We start from the raw sequence: 22836 nt of genomic DNA, 5'->3' as shown, positions 1-22836 counted from the left end.
TAAAAACAGCCACAGAGTAAAAAAAATAGGCCATAATACATTCCATTAAACAGCATAAAGTATAGACTATAAACCACAAAAAACTGGTGTTAAAAGATCAGCCCCTTAATTAAAAGACTGATTACCTTTGCCAGGAGAGTGATGGACGAGTACATCCCTGTTGATTCTCCAGGACCTCCTAGTGGCTTTCAGTACTCTTGACAATGGGATCCTTCTGGAGAGGTTAGCTGGGTTGGGAGTGTGGGGTGCAATGCTTCAGTGGTTCCAATCTTACTTGACTGGTTGATTTCAGAATGCGGTGCTGGGGAACTGCTGCTCAACTCTATGGTATTTGAACACACATGAATGCATGAAATTGCCTCATACTGAACTGGACTGTTGGTCCATCAATGTCACTATAGTCCATTTAGATTGGCAGAAGGTCTTCAGGGTCTCAGGAAGAAGTTTTTCACATGTCCTGATCCTCTTAACCAAAGATGACATGGCCCGATTCTCTTAAACATTGATGCTTGGGACTGAACTTTAGACCTTCTGCATGCCAAGCAGATACTCTACAACCAAGCCATGGTTCCATCTACATGAAACCACTGAGTGAGGTTGTCTGGGGATTTAGAGTAATACGCTACCAATATGTGGATGACACCCTACTCTATTTCTCTTTAACAGCTGAGTCAATTGGGTCTGTGGAAGTGCTGAGGTCTAGAGAAACTAATGGGATGAATGAGAGCTAATAAACTGGAACTCAAGCCAGAGAAGATAAAAGTACTGTTGGTCAACAGAAAAGCTGTTAGATGACTGCAAATTCAGCCTCTTCAAGTTGGCTGTTGCATTCCTTCTGAAGGAGCAGGTTAATAGCTTTAGGTGTTGCTGGATCCTAGCCTATAGTCAGACATACAGGTTTCCTCCAAGGTATATATTGCCTTAATCAGCTCTTGTCAAGGTTTTTTTAAAATGTTGTAAAGTCTGTTTCTAGCCTGAAGTCTTTTTAATGGACCTTTTAAAGGGTGCTCAATGGTGGTTTTATGCTGTTTTTGTGCTCCTGACTTAGTTTTATATTGATAATTTATGATATTTTTATGATTTCATGGTACTGTCTTTACTTGTAAGCCACCTCAAAGTGTCATATGATTTCCCTTAAACAACAAACATAACTTGCCACTCTCACCCCTCCAATCTGTTTTAGATCTTCAGATGGAAATTACCACCTTCAAAGGAATCCACTTTTCCTGCCATGATGACATACATTTAATGTTACCTAAGGTTTTATTTCCAGCCAGAACTGCTGGAGTGTTGACCTTTCACTGGTGAAGACCGTTCACTGCTCACTCAGAGACTACTACTGCTGTTGACGTACTGAACATGCCAGGTTTTTATGAAATCAAATTTTTAAAGTTCACTAGGAATTTACGGCATGTTTTGACTCATCCCACTATCTGTTCTTCAGTGTAAAACTGGAAAACACTGTGTTTATTGGAAATGTCTTCTTGAACCCATAGTGACACATACCAGATCCTTGACTGATAGATACTTCATTAAATTAGAATATGCCAGTGATGCAGTTCCTTTTTCTAAAGGAATAAAAGAAGACAAGAATATGAAGTTTATCTTTAGTATAGTGCCCCCAAAGGGAACACAACACCCAGAGATGATGTGTGTCATAGAAATGAAATAGCTGGACCAAATTTGAAAAAGTAAGGATATATTTTTAAGACATGGTTAATGTCAATATAAACAGTATGATCATTTGTTTGAGAAAGATTCATGGTTTACATTTGTTCACATTCTGTATAGTAACTGTTACAGTGGGCAGTGAGTTGAAATAATGCCTTACTAACAGTGTGCTTTGAAAAGGCACTTGTCTAAATCATCAAATCATCACTTTGTGCTAGAATGGAACAAAAATACAGATATATTCACACATATGTAGACCATTTGACTTATTTGTTGCTTGGTTAGTGAATATGGATAAATCAAAGCCTAAAGAGTCCACAGTGATAAGATAGGAATCATAATCCTCACAGCAGAAAATTACCATTTATTCTTCTGTCCTTAGAAAAAGGAATGTGTCAAAATGACAAAACAGCATTAGGTATACTGAAAGCCATTTCTCACATTGCTTGATCATGCCATGAAAAGTGTTACTTCTATCCAAATAATCAATCTGTAAAATTATTGGTTGGCTTCATTTGACAAACTCTCATACACAGATTTGCCAGTATAGAAGCACTATTATTTTCTCCTTCTGTAATTCATTGGTATACACTGTCAACAGAAACAAGCACTCATTTTGTAAATCTTTGAGTGTCATATAAAATCTAGTAAACTTTGAGTCCCTTGAGTAATGGAAGCCTGTCATTCCTTTCTGATACATACGTACTTAAGGATCAAGAATATTCTTATATCTGTAGGCAGATATTTTCTTTTAAAATATAGAAGAGTGTGTTAGATGGCAGACTCAAACATCCAAAAAATAATATGAGCCGTGGGTGATTAGTAACTTTTAGTACTGCGGATAAGCCACTTGCCAATCAAGCAACGACAACAACATGATCAGTATATGTAGCACTGTAATAATTTGAGTCCCTGCACATTTTCAACAGTAATCTCTATTTATCAATGTATCTGTCCTTCCTTCAAGAAGCTCAGAGTGGTGTACATATCTCTCTCTTCCTCATTTTATTCTAACAATAACCCTGCTTAAAGATGTGGCCAAAATCTCTGACAAACTCAATGCTCTCTGGCCAAAAGGCAGGCCAAAACCTCAGCAACCTATAGATGGTTCTGTTACAAGTTTTGGGAAATTCTGTGTACAGAATGGCCAAATGTGAACATCTGAAGGGAAAATTGACCCCCCCCCCAATTCATATCCTCTTATTGCATGTTGTCAAATAAGACCAGCATTTAAAACAATAAATTAAACATTTTTATTTTTCTGCAAGTAAATCAGCCTTTCTCATTTATCGCCATTTGTGAGTTCTTCTTTCATGATGTTCTTTGTGTGCAGACTCTATGAAAGACAATGTGATCTATCACAATGATCCCAAATCCAGGTGTAGACATGTTGCTTTGCTCAGTGCACAAATGGCACATGAACCAGAAGAAATACACCAATGAACATCCTTTGTCTGTTGATCTTTGGTGTCATAAGGTACACTTAAATGCCTTTACTAGGATCACAAGAAGTATAAATAGGTGCTTTCTTTTCCTCTAGAGCCCAGCTATGACACTGTCTGTAGACTGATTTAACAGCGCACTCTATATAGCATGTTAAAAAAAAGGATTTAAAAACAAGCAACAAGGCTTTATGGAATGTTTTGGTTGGCTTGACGCACATTCAGAGGCTCATTTATCACTGATGTAAGACCTTTCAAGGTTAGCAATTCTGTGTGGATCTCTCACATCTTTTCAGCAAAATACGCTTCAGGTCCTAGAAACAAGAGGAGTCATAGACTGTACAAATCAGAAGAGAACAAACCTATAGCCTTTTCTTAAACCACTGTGACTCTCCTCAAATATCTGACCCAGATAATTAAATACAGAGTTTGAGTGAATATAAAGAACAGGCAACATTTTTTCCACTGGTAAATTGCCCAGAGAATTAGTGCATATCTATAAAAAGAACCATACCATATATCTGGATCCCATGAGAAGTTTGGGAAATCTGAGGTGGTGGCAGTGGTGGTTGCAAAATTTTCCTTATCATATTAATGAGACAACCATTCCCGCATGTGATTGCATGTCCACCATTCAGAGTTACTGCTTAGCAAATGGTTAGCAAATTCACTTTTATTTATCAGATAATAACCTTGTCTAGTACTGTGGAAAATGAGAAGATCTCACCAGGGAACAGCTGCATAACTTCCCATGGAAAACATTGGAGAGATCATACCCGCAGGTGTGAAACTGCTCACATTTTACTCAGGCCTTGAAGAAGATGTATCTTCAGTGTTCAAAGTTATTTACACAGACCAAAATCAAAGGGAATTGCACTCTATGAGACAGTGTTACATGAAAACTCTTGGAACCACTAGGTGGCACTCATAGGCCAAGCTGAGCCAAAGAGCTGTCAAGAAATAAAATTCTAAATTTGGGGTGCTTGTGTGATGCCTCTAGAATGTACAGAATATAGATCTGAACAATATGCTCTTTAGATTTGCGTGTCATTTAAAACAATTCAAAATGTTTAAAGTTCACCTTTAAAAATCTGTATCCTGAGACACAGGTAATCTCCAAGCTAAGGCTCTCCTGCCTAAACCTGTCCTCCTGTTCTCATACAAGTCTCCCTATCAGCTTCCCGCTTCTTATTTTTGCTATTTCAAATATTCAACCAGATAAGGCACAATCAACCGGGAAGTTTTTCTTACATTTGTTCTACTTACTAGCCCATTCTAGGATCTTGAAATTTGTTTTTGCTTAAGCCTCAATAAAATGAATACGAGATATCAGAACAGCTAAGTGGAGTCTCCATTTTAAACAATCAATAGGTACTGATAAATTTAACTTGTATTTAGAACTGCACTGCCTCTATATATAACTACAACTATTAGGCGTGTTAACTAAATAGAATCTCCATGTCTAGAGGCAGTATACCTCAGAATTAGGGTTAAGAACCTCCAGGCAGTCCCTGGAGTTTACCCAGAACTGCATGTGATCTCCAGAGCACAGAAATCAGTTTCTCTGGAGGGAATGTCAACTTCAGAGGGCAGATGCTATGGGATCACATCCCTGTTGAGCTCAGTCTTCCCAAGGCAAATCTCCAGGAATTTCCCATGCTAGAGTTGGCGAGCCTACCTGGAGACATAAAGTGGGGGAGAGCCATTGCCTTCATATCCTGTTTATAGGTTTCCCAGAGGGATCTGGTTGGCCACTGCTGGAAACAGGAAATTGGACTAGAGGGGTTCTTGATCCAGGAGGACCCTTTGGAATCCTAATAGTATCTGCTGAAGAGGAATCTGGCTTTTGTACTGTTCCTGCTCAGCTCAATAGGACTTTGCAGGAGAAGCTCCCAGTGGATTCTGAACTTTGTTTGTTGTCTCACTCTTCCTCACCATGTTTTCGGTAACTGCAAAGTCAGACAGCAGCCCTTCTGCAAAGTTCATGAGAAGCTCGGCAGTGACAAGAGACTGATTCCCCTTCTGCCATTCTCGAGCATGAGTGCTTGTTTCCTAACCGGTTATGTCGTAACAGAGGGAGCAAACTTCCTGGAATTAGTCCTTGGCAGGAACTCTGGTTTAAGTCACAGCTGTCATCCTTAAAACAAATTTCCAGACAATTTTGGGGAGTTTAATTAATTTAATTTTTGTATAAGTGAATTAGCAAATGTGATTAAGGATCACTGAATATTCACTGTATACGTTCAAGTTTGTAAAAACTCACAAATACATGAAACAGAGGAAAGTTGGAAGGCTTATTAGAAGGAAGAGGAAATGGTGACATGTTCTCCATTTATCATGCTTTGGGGCTATGGTCCTAGACCCATTCTCTCTTGAGTAAGGCCGGATATTAACAGAGTTTATTTGCAGTGTATATCTATGTATCTGTTTATATTTACGCAACTTTTGGTTTGATCTTCTCAGTTCAAAGACCAAGAGAAATTAGCTGTGACTGAAAAGGAACAGCATAATCCTCTCAAAGTTATGTCTTGCCAAGTTCCATAATGTTTAGGGCTCTCATTAGAATCAATGGGCCTGGTAAAAAAATTGTGGCTACATTATCGTTTATATTCCGTACAATAGCAAGGTGGTTCTTTACGACAGTACTTTTCATAGGTTTCTCTTTGGTCTCATATTCAAAACATATTTTAAAAGAAAAAATGGCTTGAGGAAAGGATCTTGAAATACTTCTACATCTTTTTCCTGCTTTTTTAAAAAAATGTGTTGTCCATGTTTAATACATAAAACAAATGGATGGCCATAACATTTGTAGAAGAGTGGGAGGAAGGAAGACCCTTCCTTTCTTCTTTATAATTCTCACTGTAGACAGACTTCTGGAGTAGCTCCATACTTTTCAGCTCTTTTTCACTTGTGTCAGAGTACTGTACTAAGTAATAAATTGAAAGTAATAAATAAATAAATAAATAAATAAATTCTGGCTAATACATAAGTAATTTAATAACAAATAGAATCTTTTTTTTCAAGTTCCTTTTCTAGTTCCTCTGCAGAGCCTTCTTTGGTGGTCTCCTATCCACGTACCAACCCTGCTGAGTTTCCAAGACCTGGCTAAACCGATGCCACCTTCCTTCCCCTCGCCCACTACCAGTTTTGCACATTTGATAGGTTCACACATGCATGCACAGGATTATCATTATTGAAATTATAAGCAGAACCATTTCATTTATATCTCACTCACCTGTGCCAGCAGCATTTGTGGGGGATCCACCCCTAAATTAGAAATATGTGATTTATCTCACTGCACTGTAGTTTCTATAGTTAAATTCAGATAAACTCCATCATGATACTAATTCCTCTGTAATTCAGTATTACTTCCCTGTTCCCCAGCATCAAAGATTCTGGTAGGGAGAAGATGACTGGCGTTCTGGTAGGGAGAAGATGACACATTCCATTACCCCAAGCTCCTTTGTAACGGAAGAGTTTCCATCACTTTTTATTTCATTTTACACATCCATCTGAGCGTCTGAATGAAGGATACAACTATATAAATATGCATATCATGGGGGAACAATTTAAAATCAGATCTCTATGGCATATGATCTCTATGGCAACTTTTTAGACAGCCTGTAAACTATACCATCTGATCTGAGAGTCTTGCTCCCTCATCATAGATTTATTGAGGGTAGCAGTAGCTACTGAATGGCAAGGAAAAGACACTTTGCACATGGCCCAGTTTTCACTGTTCTCCAGCTAACCTTCAAACAAAAAACTACCCAACTCACTAAGGTGTGATAGCAAAAATGGACATAGATTTCCCCCCCCCACAAATAAATCCTGAAATTGGATATCAGAAAGCCAAACTGAAAATTGGGTCTTCTATTGTTCAATGGAGGACTGATGTAGAGTGACATGAAACTAGCCACAGGAAATGTTAAGATGTTCTAGGTGAGAACAAACATGGGGGACAGGTAGTCTGTTGTGTTTTTAACTGTTCATATCTGAAAAAGGTGCAGGGAAATTGTCATACCCAAAAGATATGAGCCAACACAAATACATTTTTATGCACCATATATTATAGGTTTGAGAACTGGAACTATGAGTTGGAATTTGGGCCTTGGCTCTAATGAACCATACTTCAGAATAAACCCACCTGTAGTAAAAAGCTGGAGATTTCATTGAAATTGAATTACTTCCCATTCCATCTATCTGAGGCTAATTATTGACTTCCTGAGATTTTTCATTTCTGAGATTAGCACCAAGCATTGGCTTGATGTTCTGTGGGCTTTCCCCTTTACATTAAATTATGTTTAGCCAGATAATACTAGGAAATCAGTGATACAAACAAATTAGAGAATCAAATGAACAAAGTTTGAGTCCAGTGAGTGAGAGAGTCAAATGTCAGCCATTATTTGGTTTAGTTTAATAGTACAAGTCTTGACTACTGTTGATGTAGGCAAACATGCTTAAAATGAGAGAACAAAAGATGGCAAATATTCTTGCCTATCCTGAAGACATACTTAAGGATACAAACTTTGAAAGATGTATCTCACCCAACTAGGGCAGAAAGCTCTAATCTGCATTGCAAATCTCAGACTGACTGTACTTGCACCCCATAGTTATTATTTGTATCTTTCAAAAAATAAAGCTAAAACTAATTGCATGAAAACAGTGCTTATTGGTTAATTAATTAAAGTATTTGTATCTTGACTTCTGACATCTAAGACTGGATCATGGTTTACAACAGAAACAGTAAAGTAGATCATAACAGGTTAAAAACTAACCACCATAATAAATCAACTATGGGAGCAATCAGAAGAAAGTCCTGCCAGATTCATATAAAGGTAGACAAATCAGTTTTCTTTCCTGGACAACATCAAAATGGTATGTAACATACTTGCAAGTTGTCTGTGCTGCAAAGATTTCAAGTCAGAGTGCTTTAGAGTCAGCCTTAAAGGCAGTAGGCAAAAAATCGGCTTAAATCCAAGTACTCTGATTTAGCTCTTCTGGAGCACAGCATTAGAAGTGAGGGCACACACAAACAATTACAACTGAAATCTCCCAAGTTCTTGTAAGATTACTGCTGATCCAAATTCTCTGAAACAACACAAGAGCAGCTTCTGGCTTCCTGGCCCTTCATTTTAATTAATTCATAGAGAGAGAAAATAATAAAAGAAGAGATCTGGTATCTATAAATAATATGTTTTACATGGCTGCCTCCATGTTCCTGAAGGCAGTGTTTGGTCATGCACGAATTGTAAGAACTGACTGCTTTGGCCAGTCCAGAGTTACTCATGTTAAATCACTTATTAGTATAGCTATAAATCAATTTAAAATGGGAGGGGGGGGGCTCCAGTGCTTCCCATGAATTAAATATGAACTTCCCCTGTCTCACAATCTCTTCAACAAAGCAATAGTGGATTTTCCATTCATTCCCCTGGGAATAGTGACGTCTTCACCATAACGTGATTGCAAGGTCCTGTGTATAAACCCTATAAAAACGAGACAGCTGGAAAGGCTGTTCAGAGTGCACTGAAGGGGAGGCAAGGCATTTGTCCAGGAAGGACAGCTGGCAAACTTCAGACCAGTAGGAGCAGTCTCCGGGAGCAGAACAGACCCTTTCTTTGCACATTCCCCTTCGGTAGCTGGAGAAGAATCTTGTGGGGCAGCAGCCAACCAGTTGCGGAGCAATTCAGAACCTAGGAGAGCTCCCGGTACTTCCTTTGCTCCCGGGGACCACCCTGTTCCCAAGGAGACGAGAGCCTCTTTCTGCCTGGTAAGTAAGTTTGAACGGCTCTTTCTGTCAAATTTGACTATAGATCAGAGAAAAACTATTGCTGAATGATTGTGGGGGGTAGGGAGAGAATTCCTGTAAAAATACAAGCTATTTCCGAAGTGGGATCTAAAAAGTGTGTGCGGTTCATTATATGCTGTTTGAAAACAAATTCTTTGAACTCTTTAGCTATTCATCTCCTAATTCTCTGAAGCTTTCTTTGGCTCCAGTAAAAACTTCCGCTCTCTTGCTCCTAATGAGCATTTCACAGATGTTCCCCTGAATGCTGATTTCTACTTTACCTTTAGCAGTCACACTTCCCAAGGTCCTTCAGACCAGCCTCCTTGCATTCTACTGGGAATGTGTGTGCTGTTCCGCGCCCCCCCCCCCTTTGTGTGCATGATTAATACAGTAAAACAATGTATTTTGTATGATAATAAATTAATGATCATTGAAGCCATGTGAAAACTCCAGCTCATAGTATTCAGGCTCTAGTATAAACGTAAGTAATATTGAAAATCTGGACTGATTCCTACAGTTTTTTTACAACAAAGAAGCTGCTTCATTTGGTTTCAAACTGCCTTCATTTGCCATCACACCCCAAAACAAACAGACAATACCATCCAAAGCAGAGTTACACCCTTCTAAGAAGGACATAACTCTGCTTGGGATAGCACTGTGAGTAATTTAAGCCTGTTTTTTTTTTAAACTTCCCAAGTCAAGCCTGTGCAGAAGAACTCCAGTCTAAGCCCTTTGATTTCAATGGACATTGACTGGAATAACTCTGTATAGGATTGGTCTGGTGCAATGCAATCCTAAACACTCCTACTCAGAAGTCCCACTAAGCTCAGTGGGATTTATTCTTGGTAAGTGTGTTTAAAACTACAGCCTTAGTTCAACAGAAATTTAGAAGTTTTGTAGTGTTATTTTAGTAACTGGGCTGTTGAGACCAAAGTGATTTAAATTGATATCATGCATTTAATAACAAGATTGTGCGTCTGTCAGCCAATCTATTACCAGTCTATTTCTGACTTTTTCTGTTGATCTGTATCTTACCCCTGTCTCAGCCTCTGATATCTGACAGTTTATTTAAAGCTCAGTTTGGTCCAAAACTTCTCTGTAACTAATGAACGGTATTTCACAACAGGAAAGAGTTGAAAGGTCAGAAAGAGTGGTGATGGGAACTGCTGTCAAGCCACATCTGACTTATAGTGACCGCTTAGGGTTTTCAAGGCGATAGGCAAGGAGATGGTTTGCCATTGCCTTCCTAATAACCCTGGACTTCTTTGGTGGTCTCCCATCCAAGTACTAATCAGGGCTGACCTCGATTAGCTTCCAAGATCCGATGTGATCAGGCTAGCCTGGGGCATCCAGATACGTGCAGAAAAGAATAGCAAAATGTTATTCAAGTGAACACCATTATTGCCTTACTAAGTATTGGTGGTTTATGCAAGACTGTAAGAGAGAAACTTTGTATCATCTTTGTCAATTTAGGTCCAAAGAGATGGATCACAGAAGTGGTTCCCAGCTTCCCCTTTCCTTTATACTTCTCTGCATCCTCTGCTCACGAGCTCTTGCTTTACCTCCTCTAGAATCCTACTCAGCTATGAGGTAAGGGCTACTCTCTTGAAAGTGCTCATCTAGATAATAAAATTAGTGTCCCGATTAATCAGACTATAACAGAAAAAAACCTCTAGCTTTGCAGATGCCTATATATTTGGCAATGCCCAGATCTAAGCCTTCTGGGATGGGAGCTGCAAAAATCTTTTACTTGGCTGGCCATGGTGGGAAGTACTATGTTTTTATCTCTTCTAATATGGCTTTAAATAGATATATGCATTCAGTCTCTGTCATTGGCACTCACCCTTATGTGTGGAGTGGACCTTTGAACAAGAAAAGGAAAAGAAAAATGGGAAAGATCAATTGAGTTAATGGAAGATAGTCCAAACCATTCATCAAATTGTTAAGTTCAATGCATTTGAAAAACCAGTCTACTTGTGCAAATATGATTATAATGGGAGAGTTAGTGTGTTTGTCAACCTGAAATGAAAATAAGATTCATTCTTTAACAAATGGAATGCAAAGCATCTGTGGGTATTAGGAGATTTTGTTAAATCTCATTACATTCTTTAACGATTGGGTAGGAAAGTTGTTACTGTGCTGAGTCTCTCAGTGTAGGATTCTCAGACTTCTTGAGTTCTACTTCCTGAGTTTTCCTTCTTATGAAAAGACTCATATACAGAAAGACAGAGAAAGAGAGAGAGATTTCATTTTATTTGAAAGTGGCCTATCCTAGAAATAAGATAAGGGGCTGAAAGTACTCTTTGGACACAAACACAGTCTTAAGTGCATGAAAATTTGTTTTCATGTAGGAAAATAACACTCAACTTTATTTGCAAATACAAATGAAAAGTATGCTATGCAGACAAGAAGCCTGATCAAGCTATATACATATTCCAGTCTTTGCTGATGAAGAGGATTCTTCTACTTTATCTTAAAATTAACACTCAGCTCTTGGGGTTCCCTGTGACATCTGATCAGCCACTGCTAGAAATACAGTGCTGGCCTAGAGGAACCATAGGCCAAATCCAACATGGATGCACTTGTGTTCAAATGACAGCCAGTCTTGATTTATTTTAACAGCAAACTTTTGTGTTCAATTGCTTTTTTCCAGTAAGTTTTGTCTTAAAACAGCATTTCCCCCCACTGAAAATTAGCATTTTGTAGAAGAACTAGATAACACTACCATGAGCTAAAATAAAACTTGTTTATAACTGAAAATATAGGATCTTGTGTATTTGAAAAAAGTCCATTTCTGTGCCTTCTCCAGTAGAAAATTACAAAGCATCCAGCTTTAAGTTATGTCAGCAGTGGCTATAAATCTTTAAAATAAAACACAACATCAAAAATATGGCAGAAGGAGATAAAGCCAGACCCATGCCCCATAATCATTGGTTACACAGGCAGCGTGAACTAGCTAGGTGTAAGCATGGAAAATGTTAATCTAGATGCGGACCCTGCTGCAGCCATTAGAAGTGGTGAGTGCCAGTCGACTAAATTCCGGCATCAGAAGCACTCTGATGGCTTGTTAATAGCCACTGAAGTGGCAGGGCAAGATGAAAGGCGCTCTTGTTGAACTGCTCTTTAGAGGATGTTATTGGCCTATCAGAAACAATTTGATCATTCAAAAAGATATTCCATCTATTCCTGTGATCACCATTAGGTGAGGACTGATGGAGTGGAATTCCATTCAAAGAGGCAGCTAGCTTTAACTGAAGTGGTATGCACCATGATCAAATATCCCAGACAGTCTACAATTATTATTTTGATCATAACTACACATTGCAAATCATGAACAATAAAAAAACCCTTCACATTTCTCAAGCACTTATTATATAAGCTAGAGCTCATTTTATGGAAACATTTTACATTATGGATTTTTCAGAAACCTACAGGGTTAGGGTGAAAACAGACACAACATATTAAGACAGCAAAATGGTTTGATAACACTATCTTCAAAACTCACATTCAATGGCTTGGATCCAGTGATGCACAAATGGAAACATGAATGGACTTTGCACAGTTCCATTTGCACAAGTTCTTGTGCTAACACCTGGCACTTTCCTTTCTGCGGACACTTTCACACACACACACACACACACAATAACACACTTTCAATCCACTTTCAATGCACTTTGCAACTGGTTTTTACTGCGTGAAATGGCAAAATCCACTTGCAAACAGTTGCTGAAGTGGATTGAAACTGCATTATTCAGCATGTGTGAAAGCACCCTGTATGTTATGATGCCTAGCAATTGGTTGCACAAGATCTTGCACAAGCAGAATTGCAGATGGGGATACAGTATGTTTGCCTCAGTGAAAGTGGCCACCATGGTCTTTTTCTTGCATCTCTGCTTTCACAAAAGCTCTACTGTAAGCAGAAATATCGTGCTAGAGCCGACACAATGTTTTTCTGTCCTGGTGCAAGCTTTGGGGGGAAATATCCCACCATTTTAGATGTGGTTCAGACTGAAATAGAATAGCTTTCTTGCTCTGGAGGAATAATGAGTGCTGATTATGCTATGAGTGTAGAGGTCATTAATTGTCTAGTGCGGAATGAACTTCCTTGTGTAAATACATTTACCATAGAAGACTTTGTGTATTTGCCAACTCTAGCAGTCTTTACCCTAAGAATAATATTAAGATTGCCTCTTTGCCAAATATACCTTTGGGCAGATGGAGATTCTGTTAAATCCCATTACATTCTTTTATCAACATTCGCTCAGTAATGACTGGGTAGTAATGATGTGAATGTGGCCATGTCTCTCAGCGTAGGATTCTTACTGTATGATTTCTTCCTTATAAAAGGTCACATACACATTCAGAGAGAGAGAGAGAGAAAGGGGGAGGGGGAGAGAGAGAGTTCAATTTTATTTCAAAGCAATCTACCTCACAAATAATATAAATATCTAAAATATTGCCAATATATCTTTCCCATGGTGCAATCCTGGGAATACTTTTGCAACTGCTGGGGGAAGGGGTTAGTGAAGTATGAACATATGTTAGAAAAAAGCTGCCTGTGTAATTTTGGAGAGAGAGAGAGAATCTGCTTGCCTTGACAACATTGCCTCTTTAGATTTAAGGGGTGGGGGGAACTGTTTGCAGTGGAAAGAATTAATTTTGTTCTTCAGCACTGGATTGAGCAACTCTAAATGGGAAAAAAGGTTTTCATTAGTATAAGGCAAGTTTCCCTGAAGCAGGCTCCCAATGGTCTTCAGTGGAGACATTATTTTGAGGCAAAACACACTGATAAGGAATCCCAAAATAATAATATTGTACAAGCTTGGCTGCTTTTAGGGGGAAAAAGTGACTTGGTAAAATTCTAGCTGGACTAATATTCTGGATCTAAACCCTACATGCCTCTGTGTACTCCAAGAGATGATGTTTATCAACAACAACAACAACAACAACAACAACAACAACAACAACAACAACAACAATAATAATAATAATAATAATAATAATAATAATAATAATAATAATAATAATAATAATAATATTGGCACGTGGTCTTTTCCCAGGGTTAAGGACATTGTGTATTCTTTTGCATGTCATATATTTTATCTCATCATAATCACTGGGCTGGAAAATGGCAGTTTTAGGTCACGGAACATAATTAAATGTATAAAAGAAAAATTGATACAACCTCTTACTTGCACGAACAACAGCTGGACAAAAGGCTTTGTATCATGCCAAATTATTAAGCCTTAGATTCTATGAGCAAAAGGGGGGGGGGCTTTCCAGGGCTGTTTTGGCATTTGAGGGAGAACCCATTGGGGCAGGGCCAGGCAGCAACTAGTGGGCTACTCTATGCTACTTGTGCAACTCACTCAGGTAGGGCAGAGGTTCCTGGATGGCTTGATGCCATATACCTTGCCTGGGCCCAGCAGCAACCTGAATTGCATGACTGTTCCAGGCCCAGTGGCAGTAGCCACCATACAACTCACCTGACTTGCTATCACATGACTTTTACAATCTGGCCAGACTTTTCCCAGGGAGAGACTGCCAGGGTAGAGAAGGAGAGACAGCTGAGAGCCAGTGTCATGTTTGGTTCAGGGAAACCCATCTTCAAATCTCCACTCTCTGTGGCTGCTTGCCATTCACTATCTCTCAACCTAGTCTACCTTATAGTGTTGTTATGAGGATAAAATGGAGACAAGGAGAATGATGTAAAATGTTTTGGTTCTGCATTGAGAAGAAAGGTGGAGTTATAAAAGAAATAAATAATAAAGCTAAAATATGGGGAAGCAGATAAAAGAAAGGAGGGAGGGAGAGAAGGAAGCAGGGAAATGGGAAAGAATATGGGGATTGCCAGAAGGACAGAAAGAGGGGAAAGTGTGGGGAAGAAGAAGAGGAGAAGAAGAGATTGGATTTATACCCCACCCTTCACTACCCGAAGGAGTCTCAGAGTGACTTACAATCTCCTTTCCCTTCCCCTCCCCATAACAGACACCCTGTGAGGCAGGTGGGGCTGAGAGAGCTCTTTTGAGAACTGCTTGTGAGAGAACAGCTCTGAAAGAAACTGTGACTGACCCAAGGTCACACCAGCAGCTGCATGAGGAGGAGTAGGGAATCAAACCCGGTTCTCCCAGATTACAGTCCATGTTCCTGACCACTACACCAAACTGGGAAGATGATCGAAGGGAAAATCAAGTTGTTAGGTTCCCTGCTTGTACATTTATCATAATATCAATTTCACACTGATACTCTCTCAGGTCAGTTTCTATGGACGTGAACAAGCAAAGTTAGCCCCTTCTAAGTCTTTTTTATTTGAATGCTAGTGTCAATCACATGTAAAAAACTCTACCACTGAAATCAGTAGGGCTTCACTTCAGCTGGATCGTGTTCTGTATTATCTTGTCAGTACACAATGCTTCATTTTCATGAACTTGTAAAATAAATGTTTCAGAGTAAAGATATGCACATGATAGATACACTGTTAATAATCTTTTTTTTTGTTTCTTTTCACTTGACTCTCATATCCTCTGGCATTTTCAAACATTGTTTTATTCCTCTCCCCTGCCCCCCATCAGATTAGGAAACAGAATCCCATTTGATGGGGCAAGTGAATCAGACCAAGCTCCATTAAAATTGGAGGCTGACATTTTGCATACACTAACAGATAATGATAAATTCTATTATGATGTCCCCAGAGCTATGGACAGGTAGGTTTGTTTTAAATCGAATAATCATTGCAAATACACAGGTCTGTCACATTTAATTAAGGCAAAGGGAGCTGTTGGTAAGTTCTTTGAAGGTTTCTGACCACTCCTTTTTTACTTAATGTAACCCCGTTTGCATTACTAGAAATTATACATTAGAAAATATGTGCTAGCTTTTGTTGTAAATAAAATGACTGGGTAGGTATGACCAGGTTAACTATAACCATTAAACTGTGTGGTGAAGTGGTTAGAGTGTCCTACTCAGGCCTGGGAACCCCAGGTTTGAATCCCTACTCAACCATGGAAATTTGGTGGTGACTTTGGGCCAGTCTCTCTCACACACTCAGCCTTCGTGTTCTGTATTATCTTGTCAGTACACAATGCTTCATTTTCATGAACTTGTAAAATAAATGTTTCAGAGTAAAGATATGCACATGATAGATACACTGTTAATAATCTTTTTTTTGGTTCTTTTCACTTGACTCTCATATCCTCTGGCATTTTCAAACATTGTTTTATTCCTCTCCCCTGCCCCCCATCAGATTAGGAAACAGAATCCCATTTGATGGGGCAAGTGAATCAGACCAAGCTCAAGGCTCATTAAAATTGGAGGCTGACATTTTGCAAACTACACTACCAGATAATGTCAGGGGGTGTGGCATATGCTAATGAGTTATGCTAATGAGTTCCCCTAGCTCTTTTTCTATGAAATGACCCCTGATAAAATGGAGGAGACAAGAAAAATGTAAGCTACTTTGGGTCTCCATTGGGGAGAAAGGCGGAATATAAATGAAGTAAATAAATAGTAAATACATAAAAATGTCATTCTAAGAAGGTAGACCACAGTTAATTTTACTGTAAAACTCTTCATTATAGAAACAAAAGACACGCTGATGGACTCTTCACAAGTGGATACAGCAAACTTTTGGGTCAGCTCTCTGCACGAAGGTATCTGGAATCACTTATTGGAAAAAGAATTGGGTGAGTAGCACGCAGACAAAAGAAACTCCTTCGTCATCAGCTCTGGTATGGGTTTTTCAATGAGTCTCATTTCCGGAGGAGGTTATGCATCTGACTTTTAAGGACTCTCATTCAAAGTCATTTACTGTGACTCAGAATGTATGTATGTTTGCTATACATTTGTATCAATGGTAAAGCAGTCTGTAGTGAGTAAGGAAGCTCTGATTTGAGCCCTAATTGTGTAGTTAGAAATCTGTATTGAGTTATTGGCAGAAGTGCTGCTTTAAACTGTTACATTGTTTAAATTCTACATTTGTTGATACAATGAAAAAGCAATTCAGTATAGGAAATGGATCAGAAAAATAACCAGCCAACCTCTCCCAGTGTAAAACAAATTTACATACAAGTTTTAAATTATTAAGCAATATGAAGCAATATGAAGCAATTCTTCACGAAGCAAACGAAACTTGGAAACAAAATAAGATATCCAAAGATTCTTCAGTGAACCAACCTCAGATCTCTGAAAATCAAACTGAAAAGCTGAATATGAAATTGTATGCATCTGAATTTTCATTTTGAATATAAGATGAGATTCCAGGTTTGTTTACTGACACTTTGTTGAACATTCTCAGGTAGCACAATTGGGAAAGGCCTCCAGCTGACATCTTGCACAGTGGCTGCCAATCAAAGGATGAAGGCATCTCTTTGAAACGGTATTTGCTCTGACAAGTACTGAGCAATGCTTGTTTTGTTTGAAATCAATGAGATGTGCTTGCTTGACTCACATAGCTTTCCTAATGAAACATAATGAATTTTCTTGGGTTACTTTTGTGACTGCCATGATTCTACACTGAGAAATGGTACTTAGTGCAGGGGAAGAAGTGTTCTTATACCTAACATCTGGATTCCTTTCAGAATATTTTGTTTTGATTTATTTGATTTTTACTCTGCCCTTCTTCCAAAGAACTCAGGGCAGTATACACTTTTCTCCTCTCCCATTCCTCTCTAAGAGATTAAGATGAAAGAAAGTGACTGACCAAGGGTTACCTGAGAACTGTCATGGCTGCCTGGCCATTTGAATTCAGTCTTACTTCAAGGGAAAAGTTTGGGCATGACCATAACAGGCATTTAATTAGATAGAAATTTTTAAAAAATCAGAGAGACATGAACATTTGGGTTGTGAAACAAAAGTGAGAATACACTTATCACGAGCTAGTTTGTATAAGAAATATGAGTTGTGGAATTTAAAATTCTGATTGTTTTGAATGATTTGCAACATAAGGCATTAATTTCAACTCTCTTTTATGTTCAAGAAATAACAGCCCCGTTGAAGAAGAGATGCCTGTCAAGCGCCACTCAGATGCTGTCTTCACTGACAACTATAGCCGCCTCCGAAAGCTAATGGCTGCGCAGAAATATTTGAACTCTATTTTAACAGGGAAAAGAGGGTAGGAAGAAAGAGCTTCACCAGAATGCACAAAAGAAGCAGTGTTTTAGAAGTTTGAAGCAGTAATGAGCTATTAACACAATCTTCCTTTTAACATATAGAAAAGCTCTAGCCACATTTTCTCCTAGTGGCTTTCTATTGAGGACAATTTATAATAAAAATAGCTTGAAAGAAGATGAATTTTGTTCAGAAAGAATAGGGATCATGATCCAAGTATATTTTTGCATGCTTTGTACATGAAGCATGATTTCAGGAAGAACTTGAGAACCAACCCACTTGTTCTGAAGCCCTAATTTTATAGATCATTAAATAAAACGTTCAGCATTCTGCTTTGAGTAAAACCATTTTCTGTAAAAGCACTATATATTGTGCTACATAGTAAAATTAGGCTTTATCACTTTAACAAAGACTAATAAAATTTAATAAAATAAAAGAGATAGTTACAAGATGAATGTACCACTCTAACAGAATTTATGTTAATCTTCTGCAATAGTCAGGAAGAGCTGAACAACGCCAACCTTCCAGATGAAACGGAATTGCTTGAACCTGTGTTCTCAGAAAACTATGATGGTGTCACTGTAGATGATCTTCTGAACCATTTCGAATTAGTAAGTTAAAATTTCTTTTGTATCATTAGGGAGTCATCCTACCCTTAAATATGCACATTTTAGCTTGGATCCAGTAAGGAACTTTGCCAGGACAGTCCTAAACTGCATGAGTCCCATAGGACTCATGTTTCAGGTAGATCATTGTGTATATTTAAATAACTGTACAATGCTTTGTGAAGGATTCCTGAGGAAAATTAGCATATTGATACCGCTAATTCGCACAGCTCACTTGGGTTGTAGATTGTGGATACCAAGGCATGAAACCCAAATTGACTCATTTAATTTAGGTGGATATTAGGAATGGGGACAAACCAGGCAAATGTGGTTCAGTTCACGTTTTGTGGCACAAACCATCACGAACTTTTAAGAGCCAAATGAATTGGTTCAGTTTGTGTGATTTGTGGTGAAGTAGAATGCCCCCCACAGTGTCACCTTCAAGGGCAGACCTGGTATTGACTGACCAAGAGCCCCTGGTATGCAACAACACAGGTTCAGAAAGTTCAGGAGTTTATAGAACAGATCCTGTGCAAGCTATAGACACCAAACTCACAGGGGATCTCCAGCTGACTCTCCTCTACCTGTCCTACAAATTTGGTGAGGATTGGATTTATGTCATTGGATTGCATTTGAGTCATGGTCCCCCAAATAAGGTGCCCCCATCCTCCATAGTTTCCAATGGAGGGGGGAACAGCAAAAAAGCAAGGGCAATAGAAGTCCAGCAGAACAGAATAAAAGTCCCAGAGAATCTCTGCAGTAGAAACTGAAAGTGAGGGGCATTTTTGCAAGCCCAACAGAACCAGTGCAGTGAGCCCAGCAGAACCAGTGCAGTGAGCCCAGTAGAACCAGTATCATTGTGGCAGTGCAAACCTAATTGCACTAGGGTCAAACCAGAGAATCTCTATAGTAAAAACTGCAGTCAAAACTGAGGTGGGGGACCACTTTTGCAAGCCCAACAAAACCACTGAAATGTAGTAGTGCCCAACAGAACTCAGAGCTACTATGGCAATGCCAGCTCAACAGGACTGATGTCTAGCATAGAATCACAATCCAAGCAAGGGGTGTGCGTATTAGAAACCCAGCGGAACTAGAGCAATATACTAGTGCCCAACACAACACAGTGCCAATGTGGCAAAGTCAGCTCAATCACAATTCAACCAAGGGGGGCATTTTTGCAAGCCCAGCAGAACCAGTACAATGTAAAGAGTGCCTAGCAGTACCAGTGCAATGTACTAGTGCCCAGCAGAACCCAGTGCCAATGTGACAATGCCAGCTCAATCACAATCCAAGCAAGGGGCCATAATTGCAATCCCAGCAGAACCAGTACAATGTACAGAGTGCCCAGCAGTAGCAGTGCAATCAAAGCATCAGAACCCAGTGCTCATGTGTCAATGCCAGCTCAATAGGACTGATGTCAAGCACAGAATCACAATCCAAGCGGGGGGATTTGCAAGCCCAGAAGAACCCAGTGCCAATGTGGCAATGCCAGCTCAATCATAATCCAAGATAGGAGGGCTTGAAAGTTCATGGAAAATTCATGCTGGTTGATCTACCACAAACTTCAGTTTGTGAACCATGAACAAGCCAAAATTCATCACAACCTTTTAGTTCTTGAGGCAATTTGTGTCCATCCCTAGTGGATACTGTGTCCCTGAGGATAAAAGTACTGGCATTATAAATTTAAAAAGCTTACCACAATTCATTGCTTCACATTTTTCTGGTTAACCAAATCTAAGCTTCTCCTGCATCTGACAGACCAGGGCTGCAGCTCTGGTTTATATGCATGATTCTCAGATTGTGGGCTGATAATTTGATACATATCCAGTGGGTCAGAAAGGCATTGTAGAAAGCACACAAGACGGTCATCAGCAGATACTAGAGATAATACGAGTAGATTCAGACAAGTGGTCCCCAGCATTTGATGATTCTTACAGTTGTCAGGATTTGAATTCAGGGAAATTAAAATGCTCAAATACAGATAAAATTGTTCATACTTAGGCAGCATTATAATTCATAATAGGGTCACAGGGGCACTTAGTGCAACAGCACATTATCTAGCTTCAGTTCTAGTTTAAATGAAACAACAGTTATCTATATGTGTGCATTCTACATGCCACTGCTGGAAATGTGAAGAAGAGGAACAAGCAGAAAAAGGCCTTGATAGGAGTAAGATATTTTGGTCCCTTTCTGTGGGTTGTGTGTGATTTCATGAGCTGCAGAAGTTACAGAGGCCCAGTTGGACTTTAACTGTAAGAGGGACCAAAATGGCAAATAAAGAAGAGCTAATTGGCTCCTCTCCAGTTGCCAGACATCGAGGACTTCAGCAGCAGAAACATGTGTTGCTTTTTATTCTGATGCCCTCAAAGCAAACCTACACAATAGGACAGTAAGAGCAATGTAAAATGGAATAAGCAACACAGACAGCACAGCCAATTAGTTTTAATTTTAGTTAATCATACCAGATGCCAGAACAGCATATCTGGACAATATCACTAATATAGGCATCTGTGCCCTATGCAGAATTTCAAGTTTTCCCTTCTTAGGACTGAATTACATTGGAATCTGGTCACATACAACTTGAAAATTTTTTAAACAGTGTATGAACATCAAGGGATCCTGGGCTTGAATTAGATAGCTCATACTCTGGATAAGATCTAGTCTTGTAAACCTCTTCAAAGGACTATGCGTACTGAGCTTTGAGAGTCCTCTTCAGATGCAGAAGGTACTGGAGATGTGCCACATCAACCCCTATGTGGCAGGCAGTATGAGGCCTCTGAAATGGATTTTAGTCTCAGCCGTAGTCCTAAACCTTCCTTCCAGCAACTGAATCCTGAGACTGAGGAGAACATCCGAACACCTAATTTCAGTTAATGTTGCCCACAGATAAGAACTGGTGTCAAATTACAAAGCCTTTTTAATCCACACATTGGACCATGTGGTTACGATGACACCTGGCCATAAAACAATAGTAGGGAATTTTTGCAGCTCCACATGTAGATTAAATATCTTTCAAGTATGAAATCAATCACATTAATCTCCCACATAAGGAGGACTTATGAAAATACTGTGAGTATCCAGTGGTAAAAACCATTGTCTAAACTGGCCTCAAGTCTACTTGGAAAAAAGTCAAATGATGCTGACATTTCTTTGATCTTCGGAAGCTGGGTCAATAGTGGTATCACTTCATAAATTGTATTTCTGATTCTCTGTATTGTCATGGTGTTATACAAATTAATATCCAGTCAAAAATAGAAGATTGAAGTCAAAATGAGGAGGAAGATCTTGTATTTTATTGCAATGAAATACAGAAAACAGTTAGGCCGAAGGACCCATCAAAGCTGACTGCTTTCTGAGCCCAATCAGGAAATACATGAAGTTAAATACTTAATATGACATCATCATATCATCATCATCATGAGAATAATATTCAGAAGGCATAATTGGTTACAAAAACTTAAACAACATTTACATAAAAATCTCCTTATTGGTCAAATGTAAGAAAGGTGTGCCTGTGCAATAGCGTCATATATTTACTTGACCTGACCTAAGTCATATCGGCCAAAGCTTGTTCTCACCCAAACAAAGGTGTTTTTCTCTGATACCAAGTAAAAGATCCTTTTTGACCCAGACACAATGAAGTTGTAACCTAAACAATTAGAACCATGAACCTTCTACCTTCTTTTGTACCAAAAGAATGTTATTGTCTTGTCTGTTAACATGAACTGGAAAAATACCCTGACCCACAAAGAAGAGAGGCCTTCTATCTACCAGGCCTTCATTACATTCCAATTAAATGTTAAATCTATAATAAACCTATAAAAACCAGAGAAATATGAATAATCAAAAAAGAGGAAAATCTATATAGTCCCATCTCTACTACAATGGTAATAATTTTCTCTAACAATTTTATATTAACAGTAGCTTTACAATAAGGACTATATTTCTTATTTACCACTAGCCTGATACCTGTGCTTTGCTACGGTGTTTAACTTCCATAAATCCAGTTATAATACTGATGATATAAAGTTTGAAATGTAACATTTGTAGCAGGAATTCTAATGGAGAAGATTGTAGTGTAAAAAATGAAGTGAGACATACGTACTTTTTTCTCTCTACTGAAGGACCTCTTTGTAGACTGCTGGGGCAGGCTCCCTCATGGCTTTAAGCACCCTGCAACTGCTGCTGCACTTGACAGACAACTGCCTGTTAGATGTAGGAGGTG

At 38.9% G+C, this 22836-nt stretch overlaps 1 protein-coding gene across 1 annotated transcript in view; it reads left to right on the top strand.

Moving 5' to 3' along the window:
* The first annotated feature begins 10384 nt into the window (after positions 1–10384).
* Positions 10385–22836, top strand: part of VIP (vasoactive intestinal peptide) — an 80856-nt gene continuing 68404 nt past the window's right edge. The window contains exons 1-5 of the mRNA XM_015409574.1: positions 10385–10491; positions 15474–15605; positions 16479–16583; positions 17876–18010; positions 18503–18617. Of these exons, the coding sequence (XP_015265060.1) occupies positions 10385–10491; positions 15474–15605; positions 16479–16583; positions 17876–18010; positions 18503–18617 (594 nt within the window). The remainder of the gene's footprint in view (positions 10492–15473; positions 15606–16478; positions 16584–17875; positions 18011–18502; positions 18618–22836) is intronic.

This window comes from Gekko japonicus, unplaced genomic scaffold, assembly GCF_001447785.1.
Source record: "Gekko japonicus isolate JY-2015 unplaced genomic scaffold, Gekko_japonicus_V1.1 scaffold1916, whole genome shotgun sequence".
Lineage (NCBI taxonomy): Eukaryota > Metazoa > Chordata > Lepidosauria > Squamata > Gekkonidae > Gekko > Gekko japonicus.
The sequence above is the reverse complement of the archived record's forward strand: the minus strand, read 5'-3'. Positions and strand labels throughout refer to the sequence as shown.